The sequence below is a fragment of the Balaenoptera physalus genome, assembly GCF_965194825.1.
Source record: "Balaenoptera physalus genome assembly, chromosome: 1".
In the NCBI taxonomy this organism is placed as follows: domain Eukaryota; kingdom Metazoa; phylum Chordata; class Mammalia; order Artiodactyla; family Balaenopteridae; genus Balaenoptera; species Balaenoptera physalus.
This window is the reverse complement of record NC_138882.1, coordinates 135,720,913-135,748,346: the sequence shown is the minus strand read 5'-3', so window position 1 is coordinate 135,748,346 and position 27,434 is coordinate 135,720,913. Positions and strand designations below refer to the sequence as shown.

General features: G+C 35.0%; 2 protein-coding genes across 9 annotated transcripts in view; one reads left to right on the top strand and one right to left on the bottom strand.

The window, feature by feature from the left end:
• LRRC7 (leucine rich repeat containing 7) overlaps positions 1-22,815 on the top strand; it is a 533,218-nt gene extending 510,403 nt beyond the window's left edge. For all 3 annotated transcript variants that reach the window (XM_082418775.1, XM_082418774.1, XM_082418778.1), the window contains one exon: positions 1,432-22,815. In XM_082418775.1, the coding sequence (XP_082274901.1) occupies positions 1,432-1,539 (108 nt within the window). In that variant the 3' untranslated portion in view covers positions 1,540-22,815. The remainder of the gene's footprint in view (positions 1-1,431) is intronic.
• The window catches only part of LRRC40 (leucine rich repeat containing 40), a 52,253-nt gene continuing 46,581 nt past the window's right edge, over positions 21,763-27,434 (bottom strand). For 5 of the 6 annotated variants that reach the window (XM_082420351.1, XM_082420353.1, XM_082420354.1 and 2 more), the window contains 2 exons: positions 25,843-26,028; positions 22,801-23,550 (listed from right to left, as the gene is read on the bottom strand). In XM_082420351.1, the coding sequence (XP_082276477.1) occupies positions 23,445-23,550; positions 25,843-26,028 (292 nt within the window). In that variant the 3' untranslated portion in view covers positions 22,801-23,444. Of the gene's footprint in view, positions 23,551-25,842; positions 26,029-27,434 lie in introns of all 6 variants that reach the window. The other variant, XM_082420349.1, reaches the window with a different exon arrangement.

The following is a 27,434-nucleotide window of genomic DNA, read 5'->3' as shown; positions in this document are numbered from 1 at the left end:
TTCTCTGATAATTCTCTCAGCATTCCATGTGGTAAGTACCAGAGTGCGGTAAAACCTAACTTCTGTTTCTAATGCTGCCACCCTGACCTCCTTCCTGAACTCCAGTCTCTTATTTCTAAATACATGTGCAACATTTTCCTTGCATGTGTCGTCAGTACCGCAAACTCCATTGTCTTCCCAACTAAGCCTGCTGTTCCTCCAAGGTTTCCATTTTCTGTTAATGGCATCACAGTTTGATTCTTGTTTGTTTTTATACCCTTGTCCAATCAGATGCCAAATCTATTGATTCTACCCTAAAAGTTTTCTCCTTTTTAATTTATTTCCTCTCAAGTCTCATTGCCCTAGCAGATAGTCTGACTTATTCTACTTTTGAGATAGTTCACATGTAACTACAACAACACAATTAAGCCAGAGTTAAAACTATAAGAATGAGAGATTTAGCATTTTGGTAGATCCAAATTTAGGACTAAATGTTATTTTTACCAGTACTCGAATAAGTTAAATTAAACCTGTTAGGAATCTGAATGAGAATTACAGCTTTGCAAACACTGTAAAGAAAAAACTTATGGTAGGAGGTGATATAGCAAAAATTTTAAAGGGATAATGTTGATTATTTTATCATGATCAATGAAATATCAGTTCAAATCGCTAGAAACAATTGTAGTGTTATGATGTCAGTGAAGTATTGAGAGAAATAATAAGAATATTATGGTATCAGATGACTCAGCCCTAGCTTAGCTGTGTGACCTTAGTCATGTTGCTTGGCCTCTCTGAGGTGTAGCTCTTTCATTTATAAAATAACAAGATGAATCTAGATCACACAGAAATTAATTCATTTCTGGATGGGATTGAGAACCACTGGTATAAATAATGAATACATTTGCATTCAACAATGAGGGAAATAAAAATTATCTTTTTAATATAAAAATGTGTAAATTAAGAACTTTTCAGTGGATCAAAATAAGATTTAACTATACTATATGGTTTGCATGAGTGAAACATTTGACCATGTTGATGGGTTTATATCAGTGATTATGCAACAAAAAGGCAGTGGTCCTATGAACACTTCCGAACCATCTCAACTAAGTTCCTGCAAACAAATCAGAACAACAACAAAATAACTATCGTATTTCAAATGTATCTGTCTGTTACTGACCAGTATGCCTCTATGATTAGCACAGTGACCAGGACTATACTAGGACAATCCTAAGTAGGATACACTAGATACTTGATAAATATTTGTTGAATTAATAAATTGAGTTGAAGCTGGGTGAAATTAGTTGTTTCCATAATTGCAATTCTGCTGTGAATTTTAAAAACACATGGCTTTTGGTTGCTCAATACTCCCTTGAATTTTATTGTTAGAAACAATGATAATGCGATAAACAAGTATCTTACATTGATTGCCCTGTTTTATTTGTGTGTTTACAGGCAAATGGACATAGTTTTGTACATATGGAACATGAAAAAGCTGTATTACTACTGAAGAGTTTCCAGAACACAGTAGACCTAGTTATTCAACGTGAGCTTACTGTCTAAATATTTTTTATAAATAGTGAAGATACGTCTAGCCAGACCTAATGTTCAAAAATAAATTTATACATAGAGACAAATTTTGCCAATTGCTGGACCAATGGCAAACATTAGTGCCAAATGTATAATACTATATGTTAGCACTGGTCATCCTTAAAAATGTTAACTATATAAATATGATGTTCATGTGGTTATGTATTATTTTAACTGTCAGCCTCTGGCTGTGCATTGGTGCAGTTTTGGTTTTGGTTTTTTTTTTTTTTTTTCAATCAAGTTTCTTCTTGAAGTGGACTTCATATAATTTCGGAGCACGGAAGCACACACAAGCTCTTTACGAATTCTGCTCTCCATCAGAAACACTGCCTCAAAGTTGTATATGCCTTTATATAGAAAATACAAATATAAAGAATTGTAATTCCCATAAAATATTTCTAGCACAAGGTACATGTTGGCATATATACAAAAAGAATATAGAGAAAAAACAATATTTTCATAAACTAAACATCTCGGATTGAGAAAGAAAATATATCTTAAAATAAGACTTTACTATATTGAATCTTTTTCAATAAAAATTACAAGATAATGCCTTATGAAAGCAACTGTACATATGGTATAAAGTGTTTATATTTGGTTCCATATTCATTTGCTAAATTCTCATAACACAGAGTGAAATATTTCATAAATTAGCCATTTATCTCTGGGACCTGAATAAAAATAGGACAAACTAATTTGTTCAATGCCTTTAGCTAATTACAAAACATGCAGAGTTAAGAAACAGACTAAAGGTCATTGTAGATAAATCTTTTTCACCCCAAATGTAAGCAGTGAATGATGGGTGGCAGGAAAGGTGTTGCTTTATTTCTTTCAAGTTTATGTTGATTATAAACTGTAGCCCCTGTGATTTCTTTACTTGTAAATGTGGAATTTATTTGTGTGTTGCTTTATCCAATTTGCTACTTTTAAATCATTTAAAATGAGTTTTGGGTATTGATAAAATTTATCATTAAGAAAGACTATTGTTAGAAAGTTATGGTGGGTGATAAAAAACTTTGGTAATTAAATATGAAACTTCAAATATAACTTCTCAGAGCCATGGTCTACCTGTATTATTAATTTCTGTGCCTGCTTTTGAGGGCAGAAATAGAGAAAATACCTTTTTTCCCCCAAAGTTTCAAAGTATATACAATTCTAAATTGTCTCACTGAAAACAAAGATTAGCATAATTAGTATAGAATTAGTTATATTTACATTGGAAATGTTTCCCTCTATAAATGATCAAAATTCATTTTATAATCCTTTAAAAATATTTCTTTTATATATTAGTCATTAATTTGATTAAAATATTAATTTGAAATTCCAGAATAATTTCCCAGAGTTGGTTATATGCATTCTCTCTCATATTTTCACATAGCTCTCTTTTTTAAAATATATAAAATGGACTTACTTTACATGCTAGTGTTCCAAGTATTTTGTTAGGATTTTCACAATAGTGTCACATATGGATGTCACCAAAGCTCTGAGAGTAATATTTGTAAGTTAACTGTTTTATGGGGACATTGAAAATATTGTATTTTTGTAGGGTCTATTAAAATGAGTGTCACTTATTAGAAGTACAGTGGTATTTTTTTGGCAATAGAATTTGTCACTTGAAGGCAAATGATACTTTATAGATGATGCACTAATTTTGATGTTGCTTTATGTCAGAGTGACATTATACTATGATTTTGTAGGCTTTGACATTTAGCAAATGATTAAATGATTGGCCTCTTTAATATGCTTCCCAGAAGTAACTTTTAAATGCATTTTAATATATTGACAGTTTCTGATGAGAAATGTCTTTCAGAGCCTAATTTTTTCTTTGTCAAAACCTCACACCAAACCACCATATCCAGCCACTGTTATAGGATGATCATCATTAATCAAGATAGAGGCCCTCACTGGCCTCCCAAGATCACTTAAAGGAAAAACAAACCCATGGGAGTAGTTCAGTGGCAATGAAGCACCTCCAATCATCCCATCAGTCTTGTTTAATCTTTTATGGGAGAGGCGGGAGAAGAGCCAGATAAAGGACCTCCCAAGTCTTTTTTCTCATGTCAGGTTTCCACATCAAACCCAGGGCTTCAGGAGATGCTTCTGAGGCCAAGCTGAGAGGATCATAATCCTAGTAAACACCTCTACCACTCCTGATGTGACAATATTGTCTTGGGCCATGCTTTAATCCTTCCTATTCTCAGGAAATGAGGAAAAGAGAAAAGGGAACCCTGACCAACTGGAAAAGAAATCTGATGTGCCCAAGCACCTCATTGTCAATTGTACTGCCATGCTGCATACTGAAAAAAGGCAGGTAATATTGAAAAGAGGTATTTTTTTTTAGGTGGACTGAAAAAATTCACTGATCACTTACAGGGGAAAAAAGTCTAATTGATTCCATGGGTGACCAAAACCAATAATACACTGATTTCTGAGTATTGTCTTTTTTGGATAATTGGCTTTACTCTCTGAAATTAGAATCTGGTTTATGTTAACAAAAACAAACAAACAAAAGTTAAGGGTGTGCCTTTAAAAAGAAGAAAAACCAACAACCACAAAAAAGGAGTGGAATTCATGATGACTCCAATAGACGCACCTTGGTCTTTGATTTTTATTGGAATCTTTCTGCTGAGGAAGCTGTCCTGTACCTAACAGAGGGGAATGAGAAAACTCAGAGGTGGAAAGAGTAAGCACTAAAAATTATTAGTAGAATTGCTGCAGATTTTGCAAGCCAAATAGGCATTAGTGGACAGTTTTTAAAACTATTTACATGGCTTATCTTACATTGTCACAAAAGCTCTATTATGATAATTTCAGCCTGCCAGACAATACAAGCTACCTAAACAAACATAACAATTTCAAAATATAAGGTTATTTTTGACAAGGAATATTGAAAGTCAATATAATATACAAATATGTATATCATGCTAATTTATTGTTCATTGAAATCTATAAAATATATGTGTTCCAGTTAATAAGAATTGTAATTACATAGATGTCAAACAGCCCTGGTTGTTTTGGGACCTTATGTTGGATTGTGTTTTTGGGATGGAAAGCAGTTTTAAAGAGAGGGTGACAAATGAGCATTAATTAGTTCTTAATCTTAAAGATGATTACACATATATCACTAATATAATTACTTTTTAAAAGCAGGACTGAAATACCTTTTACTGGGAGAGCTAAAGAGAAGGAATATTCAAAGGGAGGAAGGCTTTGAAGAAATTAGTTTTACATATTCAAATATTAGGTGAAAAGTATCTGAATTTGCCAAAATAATTGATGAAGGAAGCCAGAAAAACATTTTACTTTTAATCATAAAATTGATTTAATATCTCCACCACAATTTAAAGCTTTGGAAAATATAGTGTGTTTGCCAACTTGTCTTTCCATTGGCTTTTAATGCCGTCCTCAGTAAATTTCTGCCCCGCACTGGCACACAGATCAAGAAGGTGTATTCTGACGAATACCCTCTTATCAAAGGGCAATACAACATAACCAGATAAAAAGCCGCGTTGGCATAAGACCACCACTCTAAATCTTTGGTAAATTCAATCATACAACATATTCGACTGATTCCTGATATACTGACCAAACAGCAGGTCTATTGAAACACTGGGTCAGTAAAAAGTTATGCAAATAATGAAATCTAACAAGTTAAGAAGATGAGTCCTTCATGTAGTATCAAGAAAAGTAGGGCTGAGTGTCTAGTAAAGTTCCTCTCACAGAAATGCTAAATCATTCTGAGGCTTAATAAAATGTTCAAACACTGGGTTGGTGATGTGCCCTCTCTTATGGTTGTAGTTACCTGATCATCTGGGAATTGGCGGGAAATCTTCAGATTCAAGATCACTTGCATGAACTTTTTTCCTTAGCAATACACCTTCCATTAAGAAAAGCATCCTGACTTGGCCCAGAGTATTTCCCCATCGCTCAGCAAAACCATTCCCCAAGTATACATTATAGCAAGAAAATAGAATGTGGGCTGTGGAAAAATAAATGTGCACCAAAGAAAGCATGTAGGGCAATATTATAGGAGATCCTGTGTATCAGCTCTCCTATGCAATCTTTCAGCTTCATTTGATCTAAACTATTCAGAGAATATTTTTTGAAACACCCCACTGTATAAAACTAAGGCAGATACAATCAAATTTTCTAGTTATATTCTGAACGTTCTTGGGGGGCATTTTTGTTTCTAGTATGCAAAACTGACCTCTCTTCCTCACTGCTGTTGCCGCTGTACATCCATTCCTTCAACTCCCCGTGATGTTCCAAAGGCAGTAAATGGCTGCTTCTATCCTGCTGACACAAGAATAAGAGACCCCCTTAGAGTTCTGTTTGGAGACCCCTGAGTATCAGCTGATGGTTCCAGCTCCCAGTTTGGGAGGAACTTTCTTGGGTGATCAAGGAACTTGGAATAGTAGCATTAACAAAGCCTCAAAGGTGAAAGCACTTATCATGTGTCTGACAACATCAAACAAAGCTTGTAGGCAAGGGTGAAGGTGGCAATGCATTAATAGAACTGTTTCCACTTCTGTTTTTAAAATGTTGAACTTTACCGTATGGAGGACTCTCTCTGAGGCTCCCAGCTGATTGTTATGGGGACAGGTTGCAATCGTCTTCACCTTTGACACTGTCTGCAAGAGAATGGTTTGGAAACACTATCCTGTGAGGGTATAAATTGTACAACTTTTACTTTGGAGAATTTGGAGATTTCTGATAAATGGAGGGGAAAAGTCCACTCTAAGTTTTGATTAAAAAGAGTAAATGAAAACCTAGGAATATTGAAGCCTTTGGGCTTTTAACTATGTGATTATCATAATCTTCCCTGAGAGCAGTTCTGTAGGAAGTAAAGAGAGGAAAACAGAGAAGGAAAATAATTCACTGGCTCCAACTTTATAAGCATTACTTTATCTGGTAGTGTTTCCCCTGTTGGATTTTGCTGTGTAACAGTCAGCTCATGCTTTGTAACAACCCGTTGAGCACTGAACAAGATAAGAAGTGGACCTGGATGTAAGGCAGGCACAGATGAGAAGGGTATCTCTGCAGCCACACAAATATCTTCCCAAATTAGCCTGGGCTGCAAAACTCACTTTTTTTGCCTAATTTTGTTTTTGTTAATAGCAGCACCTCAGAGTGGAAGATTGTGAAATTCAAGCAGTGTTTATGTAGAAAACACTGAAATCCTGTGACTCTTGAGGTTGTAGGCCTCGCCCTTTTTTTGGGGGGGGCAGTGGCGAGGTTTTAAAATGTTTCATTCTTTAAGCTAGCATAATTTTCAATGTGTGTAGGAAAGGGTGTTGGGAAAAAAAGTTAAATGAATCACCCAACCTTTCTCTACTTTTGAAAATACAAATATTTTTTTCTTAAAACTATCACTGTTGCACAATTGTATTATTTGTGCCAGTTTTTTTCCTGCTTTAAAATAGCATGATGAGTAAGCAGCCCACAGATAGTCAAGTATTTCTATACCTAGAGTAAAATATCTTAGTACAGAGACTTATTTTCATCACCAATCTCCACAATTCCTCCATAGGAGAACAGTTACTGTAGCTGAATCTCAGATGCCTAAGTTATGTCATTCATAAATTCAAAACATTTGGGGACATTTTATTGAAGAATATAACAAAAACATTAAATGAAATGTTAATAAATATTCGTTGAGCATCTACTACATACCAGGCGCTGCAAGGGCTGTAACATGGTCTCCTCTGCACAGAATCTCACAATCAAGTGGAAAGATGAGAGAACTTCCAGATCAAAGACAGTTCAAGGCCATGTGGTGAGTCCCTTTGTCCCTGCCCTCAGCCCATGTATTGCAAAAGGAAGCAGCATCTTTATCTAGTCAAATCTCTTTTGGGTTTGAGCATGGTTTCTCCATTTGGAGCTACAGATAGGTCTCCCCACTGGGTCCTATGGCCTTTGGGAGGCCATATGAATGTTTTCCAAGACTTAGGACGATATTTGACAGGCTAGAAGTGGCAAGAGTGGATGCCTTACTGGACAAGATAAATAGCAGCTATAATCCTTCGAATCTGCGAAAGAGAATTTTGCCAATTTGTTTGCTCCAAAGAAGAGAGAGGCTATTAGAAAAAATGATGTCCCTCAACCTGGCTCAGCACTGTGTCTATATGCCTCTGACATGATGGAGGAAAGAGATAGAAGTCAGTATTTTAAAAGGCTTGTCATGTTTGATTGAAGAGATTCTTCGATGTTGAATGTCCCCAAAGAGTCCCTCCTATGACCACTGCCTCTTACAGACTGTCAGGAAGCATGTGAGTCCATAGGGTCCGATATTAGAGTGACCCCCTCAGAAATGCAATGAGTTGAATATTCATTCAGCTGGCTGCACTTCATGTTTATTTACTTCAGTTTCTTCAGTGTGGTGAAGAGTATTTTCACTGTGTGCTGTTCAGCCCAGCCCATGAAAATACTGTTTGCATGAGGTAGGATCACACATATTCACATATCATAGACATTTATTCTTCCAAGGAAAGTTTGATTATCTGAATCTAGGAATTGCTTGTTTTTCTTCACCCAATCTATACATACTCAGTGTTTTAGACACCTAAAAATCCTTACTGTTCACTGAGTACTTTCTAATCTCAACCTTTGCCCATAATGGTCCCTCTGCTGGAATGTCTTCCTCTCCCCATTCTCTTTCTACATTATCAAAATTATATGCAGCCTTCAGGGTCCAGCTCAAACATTACCACCATGAAACTTTCCCTAATCTTAATTGGAAGAAATTTCTCTCCCTCATATTAATACCATCATATTATTTTTTGTATGTTTTACAGTACTTACCACATTCTATCAACGGTCATAGAGGGTTGATATATATTTGTTCTTTCCTCTCCTATCACCTGTATGCTCCTTGAGAGGATCAGACAATACTTAAAAGAGGCATTCTAGACAGAACAGCTTTGAGAGGGCACATCTGGTTTTCTTTAGTATGTATCCTTAGTGCCTGTCATAGTGTCAGAAGCATAGTAGATGCTCAATAAATATTTGTACAATGTTTAAGTGGATGATAGGCCTGGCACATAAACACATTTAATAAATACTGAATTAACAGGAAGCTGATGTTCAATTTACATAATAAACTTAAACCGTGAAACTTTCATTTTCTCAGTTCATTCCTAATTTTTCTTTCTTCAATTCTCCCTTTTAACCCAATCCTCCTCTCCTCCTCAGCATTTCTTCTAAGACCTTTTAGGTTATTGTGCTGTGTTTCAACAGTTGTATTTAATTTCCCTTTTATGTGTTCTAAGGACCTTAACACTGTCCAAAAAGTTTAAGAAATGGCTTTTGTTCACTGAATTGGAGTACATCATATCTATCCTTTTGATTTGTTTGGGTCTTCTTTTCTTCGAAGGAGTCATGCAGATTGATGCCAGAAATCTCTCAGAGAAATGAGCGCATAAGGTTAAACTTTTAGTGCCATGGTCTTGGTCTTACAGGCACCTTTTAGAGATAATTAAGCCCAGTTCCCTCATTTTACCAGAGGCCCAAGGCCTGGAGAGGTGAAGCAACGCTGTGAACTAAGGAGACAAAGTACATCGTTAGATCTGGTTTTAGGTCCATACTTAAGGTTCTTCCACCTGAACACTGTGACTTGGTAGATTACTTTGCCAAGGCTATCTTTAAAATTTGGAGATGTGGGCAATAGTAAAGGAAGTTGTGATAGGGATGGGGCTAGGGAAAGGTAGTTGGGAAGAGGGAATCCCCAATCCTATTTTAGCTCTAAAATTTGATGAAACCACTGCCTCATGCTGCCTGTTCTAGAATAAGAAAAGTCTGTCCACAGGCCTTTGGCCATAGTTCAGTATAATAATACTTTCACACTGCATTTTGGATCATTTCATGGACAGATTCCACCATATTCATCCTTAAAGTGAAATGTCATACACTCCAGCCAGAATTCTCAGGCCACTGCAAAAGCTTTAAACTTAACATGATGAACTATTTACATAGATCACAGAAAATCTGATTACCTTGATAAAACCGCACACCCCATCCCAAACTTTTATAGAGGTCTAAATCTGGCCTATTGATCTCAAAGTAGAAAGAAAACTATTTATACTGCCATTGGCATTGGCTTTATTAGATACATTGCCTTCATTAGAGGCAAAAATAATATAATTCAACCCCTGAAAAAAAAAAAAAAACCAAAGTGTCTAAGGGAGGAGAACACTAGGTTGATAACCTCCTAACCAGAGTTTCTTTATTACCTCATAGGATCTTGCTTTCCTTGGAAATAAAGCATTTCTTTCTTAGCTTTCTCTCAATGGTATTTTCCATATTTTTCTATTTGGGTTTCATAGAAAAGTGAATACAGAATTGAGTGAAATCGTCTCAAACATTAAATCCATTTCTCATTTACTGTTTTGTTTATACTAATAATACTAAATACTGATTACTCCATCTGCCTCTGCCTTTTAATTTCTTTATATGAGGAGAACTTGCTACCAGGATGATTAGGGCTTCTTTTCATGAAATTTTGTATCTAGAAGCCGTTAAGTATATCTTGATGGAAACTTCCATCATTTTCTTTGATAGTAGGGTGCCTCGAATTGCCCAGAAGCCTACACCTTGGTCTTATAGCCCAGTGTCTATATATTTACATGAGGAAAACAATGCCGATTTCTGTTTGAACAAAAATGAAGTGAAAATGAAAAGGGTAATATTAATTGAGAGAGTAACAAGTGAGTAGTAAGTGGGTAAGAGTATTTTAGAATAGTAGTTCTTTAAATATTTTCAGTAAGAGTATTTTAGAAAAGTGAGGAAGAGTAAGAACAGGCTGGATGAAGGGGAGAAATGATTAAGTCATTAAGGGGGCAAGAATGAGAAAGGGAAAAGAATGGAGACAAAAGGCTGGTAGAGAGGAATGAAAGAAACTGGAAGGCAGAGATCAGACCCAAATTCAGACACACCCTCTGGTCTCCCGGTGACCACACCCCTTCTTCAGCCGGCCCCAGAATTCCCTTCCTCTCCCTCCCCTCCTGGCAGGAAGAGTGATCTTTCAGCTCTGCTTGGTAGCTGACCTCCCTGATACTCTTCCAGAAGTAGACAGAAGAATTCAAAATGAAAAATAAGGCATATATTAGAAATATCTTTCATTTAATCGTTATTTGTGCCAGAAAATATTTTTGTAATATAGTGGGTAATTTTTTTTAGTCATGTAACTTCTCAGTAAAGGAAAAAAAATCACTAAAACTCAGCTCATAAAAAAAAATATTACCATAGGACTTTTCTGAAATAAAAGCCAATATCAAACGATATAGCCAGAGGTGAAAGTTCTGCGAGAAAATGAGGGAAATTATTGTTCTATCATAAGACAGAAAAGGACCTTGAGAGGATCTGGTTCATCTATTGACCTTCAGGTAATTAAACCTCCAGAGAAGAGTCTACCGCTTCCCTCAGTAACCCAACCTGATAAATCAACAAATCATATGTTTCATCCCAATAAGACCCTCTGTTTAAATTACTGGATTCAAGTCTAGCATATCAATAGTATCCTCATACGTAGTAGGACAGATCCACACTTTTTAGGAACATGTCTGCAGTTCGGAAGAGCTGCCACCAGATGGCGCCCTTATATCTATATTATATATCTAAGTCAGCAAGTCTGTAGCTTGGATGACCACACGCTCTGGACAGTCCATTTTTACACCTGTTGTACTGATATAACTATTCATAAAAAATATTAATAAACTGTTGATAAAACTTTTAATACCCCTTTTCATAGGCTTTTGAGAGAATTAATTTGAAATAATACTCTAAATTTAAACAAGAAAAACAAAAGCTTTGAGTTTATTTTAAGCAGTTTCTATAATTTTTGACTAAACCTCTCAGTTGTATCAACCACCTAGTAACCCAATCACAGAGAGAAAGAGACTCTGCTCTCTCTCTCTCAGCCTCAGGTGAATGTGTGATTTAAAATTCTGATGTTCCAGTTGTTCAGTTTAATTATGACATCTGCCAGTTTAATCGTTCTCTAATTAGCTTCACTTTTCCAAATATTTTGTGCCTTATCTGCCATTATTTTAACGAGTTTCCTTCAAATATGCTCATTCCAAATATGTGGGAAGATACTTGCCACAAATTATTTAAAATATATATTTTTAAATGAGCTCTCCAAAACTTAAACATCAGGAATTAAGTGTGCCTAGCATATAGCCTTGACTATATAATTCTAAAACTAGTCCACATCTGAATATGTGTATATCTGTATACAGCTTTATTTCTAGCTGACATCTGGCAGTAACAAGTTATCTAGCATAAACTCCTAATTTTTCATTTTATCTATGTGCACAAATAATTAGCCTAATATTATAATCAGATTTTACTTTATTATAAAGTGAGTATGGAATGTATTTCAAATTATGTCTCATAAAGTGACAATCAGAGTCAAGGGGTAGTTTACAATGTCCCCCAACCTCCCTTCTTTCAGTCAGAATGTCTGGGTATTGGCACAGAGCCCAGAGCATCTCTGGTGACGTGTGGCCTCAAGCTATTTTGGTTCCTAGGCATTTGGAACTTCAGGGCCTCTACTGTCTAGAGCATTGTTTTAAAAAACCAAAATTTTCTGTTTACTTCTTCTAAGCTAATAATATCCTCACTCTCAGAGCTTAGCCACCATCCTTGTTTGAGCCTCCCCTTTACTAATTCCACCAAAGGCCTACTTATTCATGGTGTTTCTCTGCCAATCATTTAATCTTTGCTTCTTTTAAACCCAAGCAAAAGTAGAAAGAAAACACAGTGTTCTTTCCTGAAGTCTAGGTAAAACTACTTAAATCCCCTGGTGTTTTCCTCCAAAGGAAACAGTTTCCTCTGGCCACATGATCACCCACTACTAATACAGTATGTTCTTAGCAAATTCAGTCAAACTTCTTTGGGGGTTGGTGCTTTATAACTTCTCTATGACCTCAAATGTGCCAATTTTAGTGCACCATCTTGGGTTTGCTTACGAAGTACGCTTCTTCTCTTCAGAAAAGAAAAATATCTCCTAAACAATTTAAATTGTATACAACATGGCCACATATTTTAAAGCAAATATAGAAGGTGTCCATCATGGTTTCATTGTTTTGAATACAGCTTTTGGCTTGTTTTATTTGCCTTATTTTCTATTTCATAATCTTTTTCATCCCTTCTCAGACTTCCAAAAGCTTTCCATGATAGGTTTGGTTGTAGAATCTGGAACTAAATATTAGAATGTAAATTAGGAAGAATTTGTACTGAGACTGAGAGAAGAGTTACTTGAAAGCTATTTCTGTACTCCAATAGTGGTTTTTTGTTTGTTTCTTTGTTTATTAATGCTTGTGGTACTGTACTATCTCTAGATTTTGGGTATCAACTAGTACCTAAAGTATTATTTTTTATCATGTATGGAGAGTCTTACTTTTGTATTCCTGGGAGCAATATCTAGGTCAGTGCTTTCCATTCAACAGCCAGCTTAGTTCCCACAAGTACTGAGATATCGATCCCCTCAGAGCACAGGGACTTGTAACTTATTGCTTTCACTTGGGGCTTGGCGAGGCCTTATCTATTTTACTCACCTATACCCCATTATTCAGAACAAACACGATCGTTTTCTATCTGTGCCATGATGTAAAGAGGTTGGGGAGCTCTGTTTTTAGGTACAACAAATGAGAAAACCACCAAGGTTGGGTTGGGGTGTGGAGCCCTAAGCAGCTGAGGGAAGAGAAGAAAGCTGTGAGGAACCGTTGCTTAAAATGCCTGCATCCCTTTGCAACACTCCTTGCATGCCTCCCCCCTCCCAACAGAATGCTGATTATCCAATTGTGTCACCTCCCTGTAAAATAAGTGAATGATGGACATATTCAAGACTCCACTTACTTCTATTGATGTTCATTAAGCCAGAAATCACCTGTGAAAGAAAAGGTTGTTAAGTCGTGGGCAAGTCTCAATCTCCAAATTCGATTTTTCCTTTATTTTATCATTATGTTTTTGACTTGTAAGACTTTACTTGCTGTCCTTCTGTTTGTTTTAAATTATCCATCTTTTATAGCAAGTCTTTGGACATAAATTTTCAGCCTTACTTGTGGTGTCATTCAACTTAGCAATAAGTATTTTGCACTTGATGTGCAAAATACTTATTGCTAAGTTGTGATCAAGACAGATTCCTAGTAGGCCATCACTCTGTGTTCTTTATAAAACCATGAATGTTGCTAGCAAATGTTACAAATATGTTTGTGACAATTTCTCAGAAAAATTCAAACTCAAGACTCTCTCTCATAGACACACACACACACACACACACACACACGCACACACACAATATCAGGTACTATTTTTTTTAGGTTTTCACATATTTCCCCAAAATGATAGTTACTATCCCGGTGACCTAGGGACCTAGATCATCATAAACTACTGAAGGGTAAGGGACTATGTCTTCTTTTCTTTTTAAACTTTCCATAAATATGCCCGGCACATTCACCTACACTCCCACAACAATATATACTCATATTTAGAACATTCATCCAGGCCTGTATGTAAGTTTGAATAGATCTATAGCTTGGAAAGGTGGTTAAGTAATTCTCTCCTAAGTCTTCCTCTGAACTATCCTAAGACTTGTCCTGTAGCCAATCTATGTGTTTATCCTTTAAGAAAAATTATCAGTGATTAAAACAATTTATCTTTTTCTTCCTGTGCATCCAATTTAATAAACATATTTAATGAGCAAAAGATTTTGAGAACAGAGGGAAATATAAATATAAATAAGTCATGGTCCCTCCCCTCAAGAAACACAACCTAATGGGGAGACAGACACATAAGAAGTCTAATAAATGCTACTGTGTAGGTATAAAATATAAGGGGAGAGCAGTGTATTATCACTTTCTGTCTCAGTGTAATAAAATGGCAAATGCTTCCTTTCAGCTTTATTAAGTTTTTCTAATGTGGATAAGGAATCTTTTTCTGTTCCCTTAGGAAGGCAGGCTTCTGTCCCTCATATATGTTCTTTTCCAAAAAGGACAAAGTTTCAGGCGACAGTGAGAATGTAAATCTCTGCAGTATGGTCTAGAACAAATCATATCTGGGAGGGATGGTCACTAAGCTAGCTAAGTTCTCGCTTTCCTCTTTCATTTGTCTTTGTCCTTCCTAGGGGCTGCCCCTTAGGAGTCAAAGTCAGAAATCAAGGGCATCTCCTCCTTCCTGGAGGGAGGGCACCAAAGCCTGATAACAAAGGCCTACTGTTTCACTTGAAGAGATCAATCTCAGGAAAGGAGAGAATAGAACAGTTAACCTTTAGCGTCTCTTGAAATCTTTGCTTTAAAATAATTTGTATTTTAAACACCTTAAAAAATGTACATACTTTTGGTGGATCTGCATATTCTAGATACTTATGTACCTATATATAAGGAAAAGATCACACTCTTGACTATTAATAAACACCCCCGTGTTAGGAAGATGCTTTCTTTGTGTTTAAGAACAGAACAGGACCCGTTAGAGTTCAGTAAAAAATGCAACTTGAGCAGTACCTATGATAAAATTTTCTAGAAAGTAGAAAACTAAAGAGTGCCTAGAACTATGCAGATACAGACCAGCTCTCACACATACCGTTTAGATGGACAGCTGAAATACCTATGCGGCCAATCCCCTCACACTTCTCTAAGTGCTGACCGTTGCAGGTGCCCTGGCAACACCTCTTAAGCACTAAGAAGTGGAAGCCATCTAAATTCCCACAAGTTATTCTGAAGGAGATTCTGAAGAGAAATAGCAGATACGGTTTTATATGCAACAAAACCCCTGAGGTTTTGTTTGCTCTTTGAGGTTAAAATCAAGGATTGTCACACTCAGGTTAGGATTAGCCTAAAGGTGGGACAGCAACTGTATAATAAAGGGGGTTTCAAAAAGTATAGGAGTTCAACCATGGCCTGGAAAATTAGCTGCCATTTGGCGATGAAGCGGTGGGTTTAACCTTGAAGAAATTTAGTGTCTTTGTGCAGCAACTTAGAAAATGGGAGTTTATTAAAACTATTTGCAATGGACTGTGTAGCACGCTTGAATTTGAAAATGAGATCATGTTTCTTAAATTCTTAATCAGAGGGATTCTGACCTACAGATACCATTTTGGGCATATTTCTTAAGATCAAGTTTGAAAGGTATTGAAAACGCCCAGTATCTACATATCTACGTATGGTCAGTGGTCAGTATGAGAGGCCATTTTTTTTTTTTTTTTTTTGCTGTTAAATTGAACTATCTGTTTATTTAGTCAACACCTCACCTTAATCCAGAAAGGACAGCTATCAAGTGTGATGCCTCCCCCTTTTAAGTTTTTTAATAAAAATTACATATATTTAAGGTGTACAACATGATTTGATATACAAATACATAGTGAAATGATTACTACAGTCGATCTATTTAACATCTCATCTCCTTACATAGTTACCCTTTTGTGTGGTGAGAGCATCTGAAATCTACTCTTTTAACAAATTTCCAGTATTCAATACAATATTGTTAACTATAGTCATCATGCATATTAGATCTCTAGACTTATTCATCATATGCCTTCCATGCAGAGATCATCATTCCACTCAGCTTTTTTGATTTCCAAATTCTTGTGGTAGCTGAAAGCAATAAATGTCCTAATAATGTCCTAATATTGGCAAGACTGGCTATTTGTGAACTGTATGCTGAACTGTATGATAAACTAGAGAAAACTATGTAAAAGTTATGTCTGTAACTCTTTAAGGTACATGATACAGCAGGGAATCACTTACACAACCTCAAAAAAATTGAGAGGGGAAATCAATCGTTTAAAAAAATGAAGGAATCAAATTTAAATTCTCAATACATCATGAGATGTGTTATAACTGTTTCAAATTCTTGTCTGAAGAATGAAGGGATGTTGTAGAACTATTAAATATATTAGTGTCAGGTGGCCTCTTGGCCTGGTGGAGAGCTCAAGTTTGTCCAAAGAATGATCTACCAGTGAGAGAATTAGTATTAAAAAAAAAATCACAGCAAAAGATAATCATTCTTTAGTTTAAGGCAGACCATTTAGTCTTCCTCCAAGCAACTGCTGCCTGATTTTAGAGATAACAGAAATTAAAAGCAGTCTCTTATTTATCATATGTCAAATTCAAAGGCATTACTGCTTGTGAAGACCCTATTATATTTTATTTGCCTATCTCAGAAAGAGATCTGCTGAACTGTCCTTAGTGCTTCATGTAGCTTTAAAGATTAGTCCTGCATCAGGTTATTCTAAGGCTTCCTACCCGCAAAAACATAGATGTCTCAAATCCTGAAACTCACTGAAATATTGATATAAGAAGTTATTTTAGCATAAGCAAGAATACTGTACTCAAATTTCTGTTTATTATCAAGTTTGCCTCCCAACTCTGCAAGTAGTAGAAAATAAGGTGTTTTATTGCATTTCAGAACTCTGTATGCACTCTTGGAAAAACAGAAATTTAATGGGCTTCTGGCATTTCAAGAACTCATTGTTGAGACTGTCAAAGGATTCAGTAAGGAATTCTAACAACTAGAACAGCAAGTCATTAGTGAGAAAGAAAAAAGCATCTCTAGTGAAATCTATGGCCAGTGGACTTTAAACCACACAAACAGCATATTTTATTCAGACCATTTGAAGTTAGACATACCCCAAAGACAACTATACAATAATGGCTTGTCTCCTACTTCCTGGGTGATGTTGTTTTTAGCTTTTAATTGTTAGGAGGGTGGATCAGGTGAAGGGTTTCACTACTACTTGAAAACTAGCTCTCCAGGAAGGGTGAAATCAAGTCCTCTATAGTGTGACCTTCCCTCATCTCCTCAGGGGAATTACATTTAAATATGGGCCAAAGGCTGGTCACAGGAATGAGACATTAATCATAGGATTTCAGAAAGTATCCTTTTGGGAAGCTAGAGGACAGGACAGGTGTCTCCCTGGAGCCTCCAAAAGTGCAATATGTAGGTCTGCTTTCTCAGATTAGGCTGAAACTCCAAGTGCTTGTTACAAATTGTCTTGGAATCCTCATCTGGTTTGTTGTTTATTATCAACTCCAGAATGACAAAGGAGGGTACACAGGAGTACTTGTATCAGGTAAAGTGAAATAATGGTTTCCTAAATAAAACTAATTTAAATTCTAGGTTAATTAGCTGCCTTGTTGGGGGGAGGGGGGAGAGGGACCACAGATTTGAAAGCTGTGTTTTTTTGGTTTTTGTTTTTTAATATTTGGGAAGGTTTTCAAGCAGTAACATATTAGGTATGCAATACTCTTGTCAGGTAGTGTGTGTTGGCTTTGGAAAGGTGAGAATTGTTACAGCAGGCTGCTTTCATTTATCAAGCTAAGCATGGACATGCCTTTTGAAGGGCACCTTTGATCATATGGTTAATTTAACATTTGGGCTAAAGAGCTCAACATCACCAGAGATGGATCTGAATTTTACAGAGTCCCCCTTATCCAAACTACAGCACGCTTACTGCTTTCTTCCTGCATTCCCCAGATAGCCTCCAGGACCAGAGACCAGCACGTCATTTTGTCCATTTTCATTGGTCTGGCCACACAAGGAACATCCTGTTTAAATCTCAAGTGCTCAAATTGCCATGTTAAAACCAACTATCAATTTTCTCCACATTTAATTCGCAGCTTCTTGTCATTTTTTTCATTTTTCTGCATTGGTTCCCATGGTAACAAGCCTGTTGGCAGAGAAAGTGTGACTCTGCTTTTAGCCTTCTGCACAATACAAAATCCTTCCAGTGATCCTCAGGCAAGTGTCATATAAAAAGGCAGCAAGAGTACAGTTCCCTAGGTTAATGCCTCTAATCCCTTACGCTACCACACGCACTTCCCACCCTATTCCCCAAACCAGGCCTGCTCACCGCAGAGAGGAAAGTCAGCATTCAAGGACACTGTCCAGAACCCCTTCACCTGTCGATACAAGTACTGAAAGGGCCAGGGCCCTATATGCAACTACAGAGGCAAGGATTGAACCTTTTGGTTCAGATGGCTTCCTGTTCTGTCAGTGACTTACCTGACATAAATGCATAATTAATGACAATGTCTTCTGGGGGCAGATGGAGAAGCAACTTGCCCTCATTTTTCTATAAAATTTTCTCAGTATGCATCTGAGATGTATACAGCCCAGGGGATAAGTATGTCTTGAATTATCCTTAAATCAGTGTCTAGTGATAAGACAGTAGGGACACTTAAACAGATTTTTTTCCTAATAAGTAAAGGGGTACGTGAGAGGGGGCCAGGGAGTCATCCCAGGAAACTGAGCTCCTGAAGAGGAAGAGATAAAGATTTAGTTAAGTGAAGAAGACATTGTACCTTGTGGCTGAATGTGAACCATGGCGCTTCAGTCGGCACAATTCAGGGTTCAAGTATGGAAATCTAAGGAAATGAAATAAAATGAAAGCTAAGGAAATGGGAGTGTAGGGAAAGGAGTTTTTAAGAGTGAATCATCTGCAGACAGGGAGCCTGCAAATAAGAATGGCTTCATGCAGACTTTGGCCCAACTCTATCCACAAAATATTTTTCCAAGTAATGTTTGTTATATGTTTTCTTTTGAATTTTAGAATTCCTTTGTGGCTTGACATTAAGTTATATGCCTAGCAACCCCAAATCTCCTATGTCCTCAATATTTAGAAAAAAGCAGGAACTGTTCATCAGAAATTAAACAGTCCTCATATTTGAATGTGCTTTTAACTTTTTTCTTTTAGAAAAGTTAATGAATTCAGGGGAATGAAAATAGATGTTAGAAATTAAAATATAGGTATCTAAGCTATAGTTAAGAAAACTGTAAATGATTCCTTTTTTTGTTGGGTCTTAAAAAATATGTGATGCTTATGCACACTGAGTTTTAAAGTTAGCAGATTATATTGTATAAAGGTATTTTTGGCCCTTTAGAAATTATTTTCCTACATTAAGAAAAGTTTTCTTATATTAAAAACTTTTTATTGTGACTCAGGTTTTATGTCTCTGTACAGACATACATAGGTGTTTTTCTTTGCACACTTGTTTTGCACATGTAAAGTAATGAGGTGAAATAATACCCAGGTATGCAGGTCAACTGACCTTTATGATAGCTAGACTAGTGAAAGTATTTGATGAATGGGAAAAAAAAAAATCACATTATATTTCTTTGTATCTTTCTCTCCCTAATCCCCTTCCCTTATTTAGTCAGGAGATCTTATGTAATTTTTTGAATAGTCCACAGGAAAACCAAGATGAAACTCTCAGGCAGATAGAACATAAAGCAGTTCCCATATTTGCTATGGTGATTTATTTTCAGAATGTACTGCTAAAATAAATGTTATTTTCAATACTTGCAGTCTTTCCACTCAGAGGACTCTTATTGGTCTTGAATGTGGAAAGGCATCTGTTCAGGGCAGAAAGGAATGTTTTATGTTAAGTTTTACTCTAGAAAATTTGGTTTTAGCTTTGATGACACCTAGTGTCAATGGAATGCAATAAACGTTTAATATTGCTTTATGGTGTTTAGGCATTTCCCTTTAACATCCTCAACTACGTTTTCCTCCTCAAAAATGCAAGCCTTAGTATTCACGAGAAAGATAATTCATAGACAGATAAACCAGATATTTTTGTGTCAAGAGCCAATCAAGTTTCTTTCTGTACTCAGTGTACAGAAGGGACTAAAGGAAGCTTAAGGACAATGACACTGTCTTCATATGAAAGAGGAATTCTTTCCTAGTTGAAAAATCGGAGGTAAAAATCTACTGAATTCTGTTTGTAAATTTCAAAGACCATCAAAAACAACCTTGCAAAAAGTAAGGTTTGCAGGTACTGTAGTTTCATATTTCCCACTTTATAACCAGCCAAGGGCATGACCCCACCCAGCTGTATATAAGTAAACCATAAATATGAACCATGGTCTCTTTTTATTCAGAGAAGAAATATTAATAACAGCAATTCTAAACAAAGATAGTGATTAAATTTTAATTGGTTTATTAAGAATTAAAAAGAAACTAGATACTATGTTTTTAGGATTTTTAAGTATCCATGAAAAGTCTCTCATTCCTAAACTATTTGGTAACTGATTTCTTTTGACCTCAGTTATTTTGGGGCATAATCCTTTTATTACTGTATAATGAAGCTCTAATTCCACCTATTTATATTAATATTTTTCCATATGCTAAACACATGCACACACACACAAATTTTCCATTTTTCATTTGAGGTCATATAATTCAGTTAGTGAAATATTTCACTCTTCTGTAAGTTTAAAAAAAAATCCTAAGCAGTGATGCAACATTGGGCCACTCTTTCAGTAAACTGAAGACAGTCTCTAGACTCATATTCTTTTATGACATCTGACTTCTCTACCATATGTGCAGCTAAACAGTGACATCTTAAGGCCAAGTAACTAGAGCTCCTTTAGCCAGAGAAAGAACTTGAATTGGGATCTGTTTTCAAAGAAATTCCATGATATTATCAAGTAATTTTCAAGTTTACAATTTGCAACTGGTAGATCTTTGTAAGTGCTTCTTTATTTATGACTTCTTTTGCAGTCTTTATGAACATTTTAATGTGCACTAAACACTAACATTTTACAGACATACTGTATATTAATGCATGCATTTCACTGCACAGTTTATTGACACTACCCTTGTAAAGCTTTTATGGAAGAAACAACAAGCCACAGCGGTATAGCTAAAGAGGCTTAATTTTTATAAATTGGGGCCTTTTCTGTCTCTTTGCTAGCTTAGGTGGCTGTATACAAATTCGGGTGGGAGGGGGCTGGAAACACCTCTTACCATTTAAGGTTTTCTACGTGGGTGAACTCTAGCCAATTCAAAACAAATTGCTTACTTTAATAACAAATTTTACCATTTTATAAAAAGTTAAATCATGACATGTTTAATTGAAATGGCTGTATTGTAATTAATATTTTGAGATAATCGTGATTTTGAGCTCAAATTATATACAAAAACTGTCATTTTTGTATGTGTTAAAAAAGAAATTACTGTATGACAATTAACAGTACTTTTTAGTTGAATTACATATTGATGTAAATAAAAACTGAATGAAGACATATTTACTACTTTATTAACATAGATTGTGAATGTAGTTAATGTTTTTTTTGCAGTATGAGACCATGACAATCTTGAAAGCTGCTTCATTTTATGTGCAAAGAAGTCCTATGAATCTATATTTTAAATTTACTGAATCAGTGAAATTACTTGGTCAGTTAATTTGCAAATGCAAGCTGTGTTCTCCAGTTTTATTTTACGTATTGACACTAATCAGTAAAGGTGTACAATGTGATTAGAATGCATTTTGAAGATGCTTTCTGTACAGATACAAAATACAGGGACTAAAATAATGCTGTGCAGTGTATAGCAGAGCCATTTTTCGGCTTTGGTGTACTCAACTTTTTCAGTATTTAAAAAAGTGTTTTGAATAACATAAAAGTCTCTTTATTGTATAAATAATAAAATGTCACCTTATTGTAAAATGGCTTTTGTTTAATACTGAAGCAGATTTCTTAGGCAGCCACAGAGTTGTTGTATGAAAAGGGCATGTTTCTTTTAAACCAAAAACATAAACATTGTAATCAATATTTGAAAAATGTAACTTTTTAATGAACATGTAGTATTTATCTTTATTAGCAATGATTTTTTTTCATAATATGAGCATGTCTCAATCATCCAAAAGCTATCTATCCATCCATCCACCTGTCTATCTACCTACCTACGTACCTATCCACCCATCTATTTATATAAACTAATATACATTGTATTGATTAGTTACTTAATAGAATCACATAGTATGTTTTATAATGACTGACTAGCCTACTTCTGATATTTTTGGTATAAATACAAATGTTTATATTTGATTTTTATCAAATATAACAAATTGCCTTTTAGAAAATTACCAATGACTACAAGCATATTTAAAAATTTAAGACCCTGGAAATAAAAAAAATGCACAAGGATGGATTAGAACACATCAACAGAGTAATTATATATACAAATACCTGCTTAGTAAGTATTTAAACAAAATACATTTCAAGATGTCTATGTAGTATATGCTATTATTTTCTGTTGCTGTTATCCATAAAAATTAATAAAATTTCAGTACTTTTTTTTTTAAAGAACAAAAGGTATTTTTTAAATGCTCACACGCTGAGGGAAAAATATGCAGATCCAGTTTCTTTAAATTTGTTGAATCTAGAAGTACTAGATTACTGTATGGAAACTTAACACTAAGACATCTTAAAAAAAAAAAAACAAACCCAGTCAAGTTTTAAATTCAGAATTGTGAGAGCAATTATAACAACATTTTTATTACTTTCTCCACCAATAACTATATCTTATGTAGCATTTCTGTGACATTAGAAACCCCGACAAAATGATTTCATGAAACATGTAAAAAAGGCTAGGAAAAAATATTTCAACTACATAAACAAAAAAAAAGAGTAAATATTAACTTGAAACTTATACTGACACCAACCACGTCATAAAAGTTCTATTATGGATAATGAAAAGTCTTACTTTTTTAAATGCCAAAGAACAGTATTAAATAAAATTCAATTCAATTTTATAGCCAATAAAAAGGTAGAAATTGGATGGTCATATTCAAGTCAATTGGTCATAATATACGTGACACAAACAGAAATGGGAAAAAAAAACCCATCTCTACAACAATGCTTTGTCATTATAAAAATATTAAAGTATGATAAATAAAAATCACTTTTGAAGAAACTGTTTGCTGTGTTATAAGGGAATGAAAGTGAGGATAAATCTTATGCAAAACATTCAGAGCAAATGTATGAACACTATATGTGGTTACACCATTATAAATGTACGTGATACCTTAGAAATATGTTAGTTATCAATTTAAGAACTCTAAGAATTAACATGACCAAGATTATGTAACAACTCCAATTTAAGTAGGAATCCGGTCTCTCAAATATTCCAGAATAGCAGCTGTTCCTTTCATTAATATGGCTGCTCGAGGAACACGGAACGGATTTCCATCTAGTAGCAATGTCCTAAACAAAGGAGAGAAATTAAGAATTTAAAACATTTTCCATTAGGGAGGCTTTTCTTCTAATTTCATTTGCTATTTTATAAGTAAAATTTGTGTGTTTTTAAAAATTTGTCCCTTTTCAAATCTAAGCATTAAAACAATTGGAATTGTAACTACAATAATGACTGAAACAACATTAAATGAATACTTATTATGTGAAAGGTATTGTTCTAAGTAACTTACATTCACTGATTCTCTTAATTATCTTAACAACCCTGTGATGTAGGCACCATTAATATTTCTATTTTATAGATAAGGAAACACAAGTTCAGGAAGGTAAGAAAGGCTTGTCCAAGATCACACAGCTATTAAACAGAAGAGCTGCGATACGAACCATCATTTTACCCATCACCTTCTCAATCCTATAATGACAATATACTAAATGGTTGAGTTATACTTATACAAGTGTTAGAATGAGCAAACTGACACTCATACCAAAGACTATAGCACAGTCGATATATCCTTTTCCACACTGGGAACGTTAACACGTCTGCCTTCATACTCCTTCCCTTGACCAGACACATATATAAAATCTATTTTAAATGTTCTGAAATGAGGTTCAGTTTAAGATCTAAGGTCTGGTTGATTTGTTTCTTTATTTAATTGATGAAATATCTTAAATTATAAGATAGAGACTTTTATATTAATTTTCAATAACTTAAGTGTTTATGTAAATAAAAGTCAAAGGATTCACAACATATTATACCGTAGATCTAAATTATATCTTCAAATATTCCTATGTGCCTTGGGAATTATTTTAAAGAATGATTTTCTTAATTTATAGAAAAAAGGTTAATTACAGTCAATCTTCATTACTCAAACAGACTTTGCTAATTTGCCTATTCACTAAAATTTACCAGTAACCCCCAAATCAATACATGTGGCATTTTGAAGGTCATTTTGGACATGCACAGAGCAGCAAAAAATTTGAGTCACTTGACAGGTACATTCCCAACTGAGCTCAAACAAGGTGACACTCTGCCTTTTTTGTTTCAGCTCCCATACTATAAACAAATGTTCCTTCCATGGTCTATTTAGTGCAACATTTTTTGTATTATTGTACTTTTTCTTGGTGATTTCACTGTTTAATATGGCCTGCAAGCGTAATGCTGAAGTGTCTTCTAGTTTTTCTAAGCACAAGGATGTCATGTATCTTACACAGAAGATACGTATGTTAGATAAGCTTCATTCAGGCATAAGTCACAGTGCTGTTTGGCCATAGCTCAATATTAATGAATCAACAATATTAAATAAGGCATCTTAATACAGAAACACACATAACACAAGGTTATATGTTGATTGGCTGATGAAAACGTGACCAGAGGCTTGAAAGAGCCTAACTCTGTTATTTTCCCTAGGGAGTAATGGTTTAGTATTCACTGATTTGGTGTTCACGGAGACTTTATAGAATACAACTATTGCACATAACAAGAATCAATTTACTTGTCTTGTCTTCTATAATTCAGTATTATGAGGTACCAGAGAAAGATACCAGTGCCGCTCTAGTAAAGTAAAATATGCTAAACCATCATATGCAGTTTTCAATATTTAAATTTTTCTGACACATTCTGTTAACTACTGGGCTTTCTGTTCATGTCTCAAATTCCCTTTATATTCACTTAACAAGCACTTATTAGGTGCTTACTATGGTCTAGGCACTGGGGTAACTCTTTTCCAAAGGAGGACAAAGAAATGGTATAAATGAGTCCAAACAAAGCAGGATGGGAAATCAGAGGAGGGACTAACTCTGCCTGGAATATCGGAAAGGTTTTCAAAGGTGATAATTAGGTTGATTACTGATAAAAGCAGGGTAAAGGCACTTGAGGCTGAGGTAACAGCAAACACAGAGTAAGAAAGACCATACTGGCCTTGAAAAAATGGTAGTAGTCTGTAATCAGATATTGAAAAAATTTATATGCACAGCTAAGGAATTTATATTTCCTTGACATTTTTATGCAGTAGAGTTTCAGATTATACACATACATAGTGATGAGAAAAGTATCACTAGAAACAATCAATTGCTATATTTACACATATACATACTGTATAAACAAAACTAAAAAATATATTTGGTAACATTTGAAAAACAGAATTGGGATTTGGAGTTTTGTTACCTGTTATTTTTAACGGGACATTAAATGTTTTATTTCAACTTGCCTGCAAGAGTACCTCAAAAAACAAAAACAAAAACAAAACAAAAAAAACAACGCTTCAACAAATCGAATGGAAAAACTTAGTAGAATGGTGCATTTACCTTAAGTTCACACAATTACCGAGCTCTGGTGGAATTTGTAGGAGGTCATTATTTTGAAGGTCCAATGTAATCAGATTTTCCATTGTCTTCATTTTCTGAGGGTCCACAGATCCAACCTGATTGTTACTAATCAAAATTGTTTCAAGTGTGGGAATTCGATACAGAACTTCAGGTAGTATTTTGAACCTATTAGAACATGAACAGAACACCTAAATATATTAGAATCAGAAGCAAAATCATTCCTTCAAATAGATGGTCCTAAGTTTGATATCATGAGATAAAGTTTTCTTAATGTAAGTTTTTAATATTTGGTATAAGTTCTGCATTTAAATTTTTCAGAAAATTTTTTTAAACTGGATTAATTCTGGAAACCTTGAAATATATGTTAAGTGGACAGACTTGTAACAGTTTCTATTTAATGTATAAAATCAAACAAAAGTTTGGAGTAAATTCTCCTATGTTTTTCTTTTCTCATTCAGGAGACAAGGAAATCTTCCTGAAATGCTCTCTGTATAATGTCTCCATGTAGGTATTCTTCCTTAGTTCACTTTTACTTCTTATGAAAGAGAATCACTGCCAATATCTTAAGTAAAAGTTAGAGATTTATACTTTGCTTTGACTTAAGCTTCAAAACTGACTAGTTTTGTCATTTTTTTCAACAACCATAAATACACTCATTTTGGTTTTTGAAAAAATGACAAAACTACTATAGGCTGCTGGTTTTCTCACCCAAAGCAACCCTGAAGATGCCACAAGAAAGATGGGAAAGCTTATGGCTCTCAGAGCAATTCTCAGTAATTAACACAAAATCCCTGAGGATCTCTTGGGGGACAGAAGCTAGTTTGGTTTTAGTGTGAGGCAAACTGCTGCCTCAACTAGAAAAGACAAGGGTGAGCTGAAAGAAAGCTTTATAGTTGGCCTTTTCACTTCCCCATACTGTCCTTCCTTTGCTGCCTTGATGTTTAAAAAAAAAAAAAAAAAAAAAAGCAATAATGAAGGGTAAACTCAAGGCACCTCTGAAGTTACAGAGGGATCAGAGAATCAATAACAAGGAGTACAGATGGACCAAACCACCCTAAGTAGTACCTCCTCTTTTTCCCGCACAACCCATAAACAAGGTAATTAAAAAAGACATAGCTCACCAGTTAACACAGAAGTTAGGGTTAGGTTTTGCCAGCTCCCCAAAAGACATTAATTAATAATGTAATTGATAGCTCAATAGAGAACCAACAGTTCAATTCACAAATAAAAATTAGAAGAAACCTGAGAAGTGCATATATTTTTATATAATGACAACAGTGGTATAACTTACACATGAGAAAACACAAATAATAGAGTAGACGGAACAAAAACTTAAACAGGCAATATTTTAACATCACTGCGCCTTAGATTCCTCATCTGTAAATGAGGAATAATAATAGTACTAAACTTATATACTTGTTATAAGGATTAAATGAATACATATGAAGACCTTGGTATAGTATCTGTAATATATTAAATGATAGCTACTAATATTTACATTAACTTGTTACCAGAATCAACTTTCACCATAGGAAACAATATGACATAGCTGTTAAAGAGCCCAGCTTCTA